Genomic DNA, 10,780 nt, shown 5'->3' on the forward strand with positions numbered 1-10,780 from the left:
TGTAACTGCCTATCCTACAGGTTAAATTTCATCCCAATCGGTAATGGTGACCATGACCTCGTGTTCGATCTTATCTGGACACACCCTACTGCAAAAAAGTAACAAAGTCCTTTAATACAAAACTAAGCCAATAACCACCAAAGTGGAATGACTGCGAGAACATGATGAAATCGGCAGAGACAAAATGGCTAGTATTAAAATGTCACAAGAAAATGAGCAAGAAATTGAAATGAAATACTAGTACCGCCATAGTATTCGTTTCTGTATAATGTAAAACAAATAACTACTCGTTACCATATGAAAATATAACTTTATGGCTTAAGCTCGAGTTAATCACAGGTGGCGACATACTTTAAGCAGAAGCTAAGGCCTATTTTCTAGGCTTTCTTGAAAATGTTCAGGATCTTACTACTTGTGTCCTCGGAGTCATTACCCACTGGCCAAGAAGGAGCCATCCAACAGCGACGAGAACGTTGAACGCCTTGTGATGGCAGTCGATATTTAACAGCCAATGGGCTGCCATGAGTGCAGCTACTCATTCTTCGGCATTGGACACACTGAAGAGCAGTTCTTTGTCCACATGGAGGAAAAGCTTGCTTGCATAGGGAAGATCGGGGGCCATCGTACACAATGCAAGGTGTTATTGGAACGCTCTCTCCCTGCATGACAAAAAATAAAAAAATCATTGTCTGGAAAGCGCTACGCAGACTTCAATCATTTGTTTCAGTAAATAACAGTTTCTGTACCGTGTACTATCGTGAGTAATATGAGCTCGAACATGCGAGCACGTGGAAAACAGCCTTAAAACTGAGATAGGGTGATACGTGGATGGCGCTGCCGAAACGGAGGGGGGGCGCGGTTCCGCTGACTGTTGGTACTCCCGCCTCGCTAGCGTTGCTGCGAGATATCGGCTGATTGCGTGCCAATGACCGCTAGCATGATAACAAAATAAATAAATGAGGCGCAGCAAAATCCTCAGCCGACACCACCGAGATACCGATGCGCAAGCATGGCCTGCACATCGTGGCAGGCTACGTCACACCGATATCTAAGCAGCTACCTAGTCTGATGTGGCTGTTGGCGTTGATGGGAATTCATATCACCGCTAGCGGCCACTGACACTCTCTAAGATGCTGTTTCGCATCAACAATATCGAAGCGGGAGGGTCAACAGCTAGTGGAAGTGCGGCGCCCTTTCCGTTTTGTTTCCGACAGCCGCCGCTGCGAATCAGCCGACGTAAGGTTCAAGGGTGTTCGCCACGCGCTCGGGTGTTCGAGCTCATATTGCTCACGATAGGACCATCCAAATATGAAGCTCATAACATGCACCATATGGAACTGGAGGGAATTAATAGCTTTTTTACGTGCAATTAGCTTGTTGGGAAAGAGGAAGTACTTTTTGACAAATATCATCCGCATTTTTAAAGAAAAAGGAGCATTCTTAGTGGCATGAAGGATTCCTGCACATCGATAAAAAGCATATAAAACAAAACTATGCACAAGGACTTCTTTCAAGGCTGCAACGTGCAGCCTTGAAGATGACTGGAGAATTTAAATATCTTATAATCATTAGGCTTGTCTTTTAACCAAATAATATCATTGGAGGTGGTCGTACAAACTGCGTTTTTTAATGTTTGTACACGTAAAGTATTTAGCGAAGTTACAACGCCAAAGCGAGGCGAGGCGCATATACCTCTTAATAACCACAACAAAATAATGAAAGCTAGACATAATGGAAACAAACAGAATAAATAAATTGTGCTCGAATGCGGGCACTCAGGCGTACGTACGAAGGGGGGGGGGGGTGCGCCCCCCTAGTCAATTCAGACAGAGGGGGGGGGGGGCGCAAAGTCTGCCCCCATACTTTGACATTTAGTAAGGCGGGGGGAGGAGGGCAGCGATTAACCTTCCTACTCCCCTCCCCCTGATGGGGAACCCTGCGCACGTCTAAGTGCACACTGATGCTCGAACTAGCGCTTGCACAGTTCAGGTAGTTAAGGCGATTCGGCCACACATAGACATGAAAAATTCATTCGAACACAAGTCAAGTTTAACAAACGGCTCCCCGTGCACGGGTGCCGGCATTATCAGGAAACCTATGTTACGGATGAATTAAAACATCGGTGCGAATTTAACGAAACGGAATGTATTAGCACTTAGGCGAGCTTCGCGCGGCGTACCTAAAACGAAGCAACATGCTGCGTTAAAATGACCCACACGCATCAACCCGAGCATCACGGTAGTTTTAGCGCACAAAACGAACACAGACGGAAAAGCACACGGACACCACGTCGTTGTTTTCTGTCCTGCTTTTTTTTTTTTTCTTGTGCGAAAAAAAAATGCACTTGAATTACCAACAGGCCGATGCATACGCGCCTTAGACACGCTTGACGCTTAGAGGTAACAGGTGCCGTCACAACCCAACTATTCTTAAATCAAAATAGTGGTTCATCGAGAGCGGGGCCCCCTTCCGCCGACAGAAGGGCACCGGCACAACTGCGTTCAAATCCCCCTCCGAATCACAGCCGCGCATGCGCACACTGATTTCAACACCAAACAAAGCAAAGCTTGCCCGCGCCTAATGTCACACAACTTTGCCTTCATCCCGATGAAACAATACACTCACATATGCTCGCTACGTTAACAAATGCTCACCGATCGTCAACCAGTTAAGAAAAGCTTAGTTAACGGCATTAGATCGCGCTCTCGGAGTTAACAAAGCGATGGCCGTAGCAACGTGATAGTGGTGCATACCGTTTCAGTTCGAGTGCTCCACGATATGAAGCTGCAGGTCTCCCTTTGAGTATAGTGCATCTTCGTAATATGCAGCACTGGCAGAAGGTAAAGGACGAGCACACAGCGCAGTCACACTTCAAACAACCAAAACACCGACTGCAAAACTCGACCGATCGGGAGGCGATGCACAACACACGCAGAAAACGGTTGAGTCCGGCGGCGTGTCTGAGCGCGTTGCATAAGTCACGTGGTGATAGAGCTGTTCGGCTGTTCCGCGCACGCGCGGCGGCTGCGCCGGCCGAGGAGGTGGCGCCGTTGTCGGGTCGCGTGGGCGCAGCTTTCTCTCTGCGGCAGTGTTATGTTTTGTTATGCTTTACACAGTGTATTTGAATCGCAGTAAGCATTGCGACGACACAGTAAGAGCTGCATGACTACAAGCAGGGCTTAAAGTCTCTCTTCACTGGAGGGGGGGCCCTCACAAAGCGGCAATACATATGTATATATATAATCTCAAAGAAAAGATCGCCTAGCAGCGACCTTTTCGCCGCTAAACTGATGCTGCTGTGGTCTCAGCGGCTCTGCTATGCGCAGATCGTGGGTTGTTGGAACGCGGTGCGAGCTGTCATAGCGAAGAATAAACGCAGGATTTCTCGATATATCGGTCAAGATCCACTTTCGCGGTCGTATTATCCAGTTTTGGCAAAAATGTGATGGTATTAAACGCATGAAAATACATTATTTTCAAGGGATGTTGGCAGGAAATAAAAACGAAAACGTATTAGGCTGAAAAACGTATTATGCAGAATCGTGTCAACGAGATTTCACTGTATATGTATGCTATAGATTAATCGTTAGGAGAGGTGTTTGCGATGATCACAGTGAAGTGAAGCCAACTGTCTCTAAACTGAACAAATGCTTATGAATGCTAAACAAATACATATATTATTACGAATGTATTTCGGGCATTCATTCAACGTGTGAATCCAATCAAGCAATAAATGAAATTAATTTTGGAATGATTTCTCAAAAATAAATCGGGATGTAAAGGCTTAAATATATGTGAGTAACATCAGTTGACATCAGTAAATAAGTAACATCAGTTGACTCACTGCATTCAGAACCTCAGGCACAACAATGGTATATTTTATTTTCACTACCACTTGCCTAATTAAGTAGGCAAAATACATGCGTCTTTGCAAATACAGCAGACTTGTGATGCACAACTAAAAGAATGAAAATCGAGTGGCAAGATTAGCACACCAAGGTGAACCATTACTGATTCACGAGCAGGTAGCTTCACACTCAGGTGCCTCGTGAAACAATATGCTGTGCCAAGACGCTCTGTCGAACAGGGTGGTGACCCGTGGTTCCAGGAGGCGTTGCCCGTGGTGTTCAGTGTCTCAGTTAATTGCATTCAGCAGTGCAACGATACCTGTTTACACCTATGGGTCAATTCACTGCGCGAATCGACCCATAGGTGTAAAATTAAAAAAACACCCATGGGTGTTTAACAGAACATACACCCATGGTACACCCAAAAATTAAAAAAGGGTGTGCGGAGGGTGTGCAAACAAGACATTACACCCTTTCGGATAATATTGACAGAAAAAAAGGGTGTACGATAGGTGTTTTATCGCAAATACACCTATAAGGGTGTGAAACGGTTTGCAGTGTAGAATGGTGCCGCAATGAAAAATAGCGATAAAAACATGCGGGACCCATCACCTGAATATTACAACGTACTGAGGCTACAGTGCCCACAAGAAAGCGGGAAAAAAAAACTAACTTCGCTTATGGACTCTTGCCGAGGTAAAGACACAGAGTGCCTGAGTTGTCAGTGGTGCTGATCTTCTGGAAATGCGGTAACAGGACAGTTCAACATCTTGCAACTCTTCCTATAATTAACAAATTTACAAAAAAATCATTCTTGAAATCTTAGCTAGATGGCATCTACAACTTTAGGTGCAATCGAAACAATGTTTTGCAAAGAACACGCACTTTTTTTCACGGTAAACAAGCATTCATCACAGAGAACAAGAAGACATGCGTTTCGAGACTCTTGCAGTTGCCTTGTTTACATAAGCAACATAAAACTTTCAAAATGTAACAAAAGTTTTCAATGGATTTCGTGAAGGGCCTGTAACGTACGTTGTCACGTAAAGAAACACGTTTTGGTTTTCGTTTTTTTCCTGCTTTAAAAAGGCCGCAAGAGCTTGGTTTCAATCCATGACTTCGCACAAATCTGCAGACTAGCAGATATCCATTGAGGCATTGAGGTGGGATTTGTCAGTTTATTCGATTTAATTTCATTTCAGAAACACTGAGAAGAAAGGCGAGGGCGAGCTGTAAATTGTGTACTGTGTTAGGAACATAAGTTATTAGGGCGTATTTTATTATGAGTTTGAGAAAGGAAAGCAACATAGTTGAAACTAGGGCGCCTAATTAAAATACTTCACCGAAGGCTACTGAATAATCTTCATTATTCAAATAAATTTGTGCCTTATTTGAGTCGCTTATTGAACACGAAAAAGCGAAGTCTGTTAGCGACTGTAACACACGGCTTGGCGCTTTCACCCAGTTGTACAATATAATGGGTTTGTAAACTGACGTCAACGAAAATGAGGGAAGTCAAGCCTGAGTGTGCATAGTCCGAAACGCGCGACCGTCATCATAATTTAAGATGGTATTATTTCTCAAAATTAGCTTCTGTGATTCAAAACACGGCAGCGACAAAAGGCGTGTTCGCCAACTTTAAAAGGAACCAGGGGAGGCCAAGGGCAGTACGATCGGACGAAAAATATGGAAGAAACTCGGAAAATATTGAAAGAAAAATGAGAGGAAGGGCAGGACGCCCTTTCCAGGTTCCGCCGTCTTGAAGAAGGACCGAGCCACTTTGCAACAAAACTAGTGCTGATTCACAGTTGAGCAGCCGCCCGCTCGTCGCATGCGTTGCGGTTATCAGTCGGCGATTGCCGGTTCGCGCGTGGTGGTGAAAGCCGATATTGTCGTCTGTCTTTGTGTCCGCTACGCTGTCGGAGTCATAGCGGGAATTACGAATCTTTAAGGTCCGTACGCCACGTGGTGCCAAAAACCGCGAACTGAAAGCGATGTTCGGAATTGCTGGGTATGTTTGGAAACGCGGGGCATGCGCGTAGAATCACAAGGATAATGATGATGATGATGACCTCTTACTAGTGGCGGCGGTTCGTGTCCCGCGTCGTCTGCTACTTCTTCGTCCCAGCGCTCGGCGCGCGCTAGCGAAATTCTATATTTCTACGGTTGGAAGGACAAGCTTGCTATTATCTCTGCATCGGGCATAAATTTCCTTGTCTGTTATAAAAAGCAGCCGGCTGGTGTGAGCAGCATGTTGAAAGCTTACGACAAACTTATCGGTGAACACTTGGGCTAGTTTCTAATTCATTATGAGGGAAACTGCGCAAAAAAACAAACAACGTCGACAAAGGGAGAACAGAACCGCACAACCGCATGTGCTTGTGCTGTTCTCCCTTTGTCGACGTTGTTGTTTTTTTTTTTTTGCGCAGTTTCCCGCATAATGAGCTCTTACACTAGGTTACGTAAGTGACAGGCTTCGTAATCACTTTCACGGAGTTCCACAGATGGGGGCCCCGGTCGAAATTTGGCCGCTGGGGCCGCGAATCGCATCGCATCAAAACTGGCGAGAAAGCAGTGCAACAAACAAACACCTTTTTTTTTCTGCTTGCTGATTACGCGACGAGGCGCAGAAAGAGTGGTGGCTACATGAATCGCACTGCTGAAAAACGGATGCGCCGTCCAGCGCTCGCCAAGCGCAGGGCCGGCAATTGTAGCAGACGAACAGTGGCAAACGCGGCCCTTTTACAACCAGTTTGCGCCACGCGGGCCGCCGGCCACGCGATCACGTGTTCCCTCTAACAGTGGACCGCACAGTACATATGTTAACGAATAGAGAAGAAATAACACCACTGCAATGGTTGTCGTGAACTGTGACGTCATTCTGGTCGTCTGCTGCTTGCGCTCATGTGCTCTTCGGTTTCGGTTTTGCTTAAATTTGGTGTAATTTAATTACTCTGCATTAATTACCAGATACCAGTTTATCGAAATCTCACAACGGCAATGGGCTCTTCATGGGAAGGACTTCAATTATCCCATTTGAATCGACCGCCTGTTTCCACTAATAAAAATATAATTTAATTTATTTAATTGCTGTGGTCATTGATGTCTCTTGTCATCTTAATATGTCTACTGCTGCAGAAAAAGTGATCATGAAGGCCGCGAGCAAATATTCCATCTCCGTTATTTTTTACGATTTTCGGAAATATTTCTTGAAACACCCTGCATATGTTAGGATGCGGTCTGTGAGCCGTGAGGATCTGTAGATCGGATTCCTCATTTCGTTCACGCAATGCGCGTCCCAACGTTGTGCTTTAAATATTATACAATCAGCAATGACATGCAAGGCAAGCCGATAGATAAAAGAAAATACTGCATCTTTGTTGCATCTTTGTTGAGCAGCATAACCAAAAAAATAACCAGAATAAACGGGTAAGGACGGGAGGCAGATACATTGATCCACTGCATGGTGCTTGCGCAGGAAAACGGACACATGGCACCAAACTCAAGCGAATACACACCTAGTGTCATACGTCGGAATTTTTTTTTCACATGGTAGTGTCCACGAGGACAGAATCTTGTTGTAGTCGCATGCGTCTCGTACCTTGATTCTCTTTCATCGTCAAATAGTGTTTTCATTCCGAGATTACTTCCAGCCAATCCCAGAAACATGTAATGCTGTGTACGGTGCGTCAAAACCTGGGGTGGCCATACCTGCAGTATGGTTATGATAAACACAGGAATCCATGAGACACTATATACAAATGTAGCACGAAACCCACAGTGCCCGCACGATCATTACGCTTATTCATGACCTAATTTGCGACGTCGAAAACACATCTTGGAAGAAGCTTCTAGTAAAATGCACCATTTGTGCCTGACAAAACGAGGGGCCCTTTAAAAGCGAGAAAACTTTATTACATAGCTCTGAATGTTTCCGGTCTACTACGCTATGGCACCCAATCACCGGAAATGCCATTTCGCATACGCACAATGCTCTTACCAGGACAGAGACTAGCAAGCTTTAATTCATGCAATAAATCGGCAGCTACGCCAACTCTCGCACACTATATATTGCATAAAGTGACGCATTTTTGGTACGTATAGCTTGGTATTGCGAATTGTGTTGCATGTAACCGTTTGGCTATAAGCAGTAGTCAGGTAGGTGTAGACCAGGCGCGTGCTCCTACCCCTTGCCTCTCAAATATCTCTGTACCACACATTACCAGACATAGAAGTACGCGCTACACCAACTGCTAAACACCCCCATGCTCAATCTGCGTTCAAGCGCGTGCAACTGACTCCTTCCCTCGCCCCACCTATTCTAATTTTAAAAAATGCCGGTTTAAAACACCACGCGGTGCAGTAAGAGCACATGTGCTGCCCGTAACTTCTTTTTCCTCGTGTTGTCGCGCCACCAGACGCAGCTCTGAACTGCCCACAATAATTCGGCAAGCTACGTGCCATCTCGTCTGTCGGTCAATGCGAAGATGAGCTCGCCATGTATCGCTTTTAATAGCCGATGTGTTGCCTTGGCACGCCCAACTCAATCGTATGTTTTGAAGCATATATACTTGCGAATTTTATTTGGCAGAAGGTTGCACGAAGGTGCACGAAGAAGTAGAAGAAGAACAACAGCTCGCGGAAGACTTGTCTTCTCATCGTCTCTTTACCGAGAACACGCTTGCGGGTTCGAAAACTGCTTCTTCATCAGGGCTTTGCATTTCGCTTTCATTTTCGGTCACACCAGAGCAGGAGGATAACGACCACTCCAAGCCGCTGGCACAGACTGGAGATGCCATCGTCATGTTCTTCAGCATCGGCTCACCCGACTCCTCGGAGAACATGCCGGCGTCGGGAAGGCCGGAGCTTCGCCACTCCTACTTTAGCGTCATTCTTCAGCGTCGGACAAAGGTCCCGCACACGCTTCCGCAGCTCGCCAAGGCGAAGAGATGCGCCAGGAGGTCCACGACCTGTTACGGCTGCTCTTGTATACGGACGCATCTGTGCCGCTTATGTGCTTCAACATCGACTCCCAGGACACCCTGGAGAACACCGCGAAGTCGGCGAGATTGGAGCTTCGCCACTTTCTGCTCAAGCGTCATCCTTGCGGGGAACGATGGACCCGCACACAAGCCCGGAGCTCGCCAAGTCGAATAGAGCCTGCAGCAGGACTTTGACTGCTTGCGGCCGCTATCGTACCCGGACACAGACGTCATCCTCATGGGATTTAGCATTGACTCGTCCAACTCCCTCGAGAGCATCCCGGAGTCGGAGAGCATGGAGCCTCGCTCCTGCCGCCACAGCGTCGCGCTTGCGGGGAACGGAGGACCCGCATACGCGTACGGAGCCGACCCAGGCGAAGAGGGAGCACATGAGCGGTTGCGGCCGCTGTCGTATCCGGACAAAGACGCCATCCTCATGTGCTTCAGCATTGACTCGTCCGACTACCTGGAGAGCATCCCGGAGTCGGAGAGCCTGGAGCCTTGCCTCTGCCGCCCCAGCGCCATGCTTGCGGAGGACGGAGGAACCGCACCCGCGTACGGGGCCGACCCAGGCGAAGAGGGAGCACATGAGCGGTTGCGGCCGCTGTCGTATCCGGACACAGACGCCATCCTCATGTGCTTCAGCATTGACTCGCCCGACTCCCTGGAGAACATCCCGGAGTCGGAGAGCATGGAGACACGCCTATGCCGCCCCAGCGCTGTGCTTGCGGGGAACGGAGGACCCGCATACGCGTACGGAGCCGACCCAGGCGAAGAGGGAGCACATGACCGGCTGCTGCCACTGTCGTATCCGGACACAGACGCCATCCTCATGTGCGTCAGCATTGACTCGCCCGACTCCCTGGGGAACATCCCGGAATAAGAGAGCATGCGGCCTTTCCTCTGCCGCCCCAGCGCCATTCTTGCGGGGAACGCAGGACCCGCACCCACGTACGGGGCCGACCCAGGCGAAGAGGGAGCACATGAGCGGTTGCGGCCGCTGTCGTATCCGGACACAGACGCCATCCTCATGTGCTTCAGCATTGACTCGCCCGACTCCCTGGAGAACATCCCGGAGTCGGAGAGCATGGAGACACGCCTATGCCGCCCCAGCGCCGTGCTTGCGGGGAACGGAGGACCCGCATACGCGTACGGGGCCGACCCAGGCGAAGAGGGAGCAAATGAGCGGTTGCGGCCGCTGTCGTATCCGGACACAGATGCCATCCTCATGTGCTTCAGCATTGACTTACCCGAGTCCCTGGAGAACATCCCGGAGTCGGAGAGCATGGAGCCATGCCTCTGCCGCCCTAGCGCCACGCTTGAGGGGAACGCAGGATCCGCACCCACGTACGGGGCCGACCCAGGCGAAGAAGGAGCACATGAGCGGTTGCGGCCGCTGTCGTATCCGGACACAGACGCAATCCTCATGTGCTTCAGCATTGACTTACCCGACTCCCTGGAGAACATCCCGGAGTCGGAGAGCATGGAGCCATGCCTCTGCCGCTCCAGCGCCGTGCTTGAGGGGATGTGAGGACCCGCACATGCGTACGGAGCCGATCCAGGTGAAGGCGGAGCACATGACCGGCTGCTGCAGCTGTCGTATCCGGACACAGACGCCATCCTCATGTGCTTCAGCATTGACTCGCCCAACTCCCTGGAGAACATCCCGGAGTCGGAGAGCATGGAGACACGCCTATGCCGATCCAGCGCCGTGCTTGCGGGGAACGGAGGACCCGCACTCGCGTACGAGGCCGAGCCAGGAGAAGAGGGAGCACATGAGCGGTTGCGGCCGCTGTCGTATGTAAACACATACGTCATCCTCGGGTGCTTAACATTAACTTGCCCGGTTCCCTGGAGAACATCCCGGAGTCGGTGAGCATGGAGTCTCGTCATTTTTGCTCCAGCGTGCTCTTTTTTTCTTCCACGGACAAAAAGACGCGCACAGGCTTC

At 48.8% G+C, this 10,780-nt stretch overlaps 1 protein-coding gene across 1 annotated transcript; it reads left to right on the plus strand.

Annotated features, from left to right (window-relative positions):
* Window positions 1-9,719: 9,719 nt before the first annotated feature.
* On the plus strand, window positions 9,720-10,361 carry LOC125757152 (uncharacterized). The gene has a single exon (XM_049412395.1). The coding sequence runs from the start codon at window positions 9,720-9,722 to the stop codon at window positions 10,359-10,361; it is 642 nt and encodes a 213-aa protein (XP_049268352.1).
* The last annotated feature ends 419 nt before the right edge of the window (window positions 10,362-10,780 follow it).

This window comes from Rhipicephalus sanguineus, chromosome 1 (genome assembly GCF_013339695.2).
Source record: "Rhipicephalus sanguineus isolate Rsan-2018 chromosome 1, BIME_Rsan_1.4, whole genome shotgun sequence".
Taxonomy (NCBI): Eukaryota; Metazoa; Arthropoda; class Arachnida; order Ixodida; family Ixodidae; genus Rhipicephalus; species Rhipicephalus sanguineus.

What these genes read in the sequence shown, in the direction of transcription:
- LOC125757152 (XM_049412395.1), top strand. Translation starts at nt 9,720, where the DNA reads ATGCGGCCTTTCCTCTGCCGCCCCAGCGCCATTCTTGCGGGGAACGCA.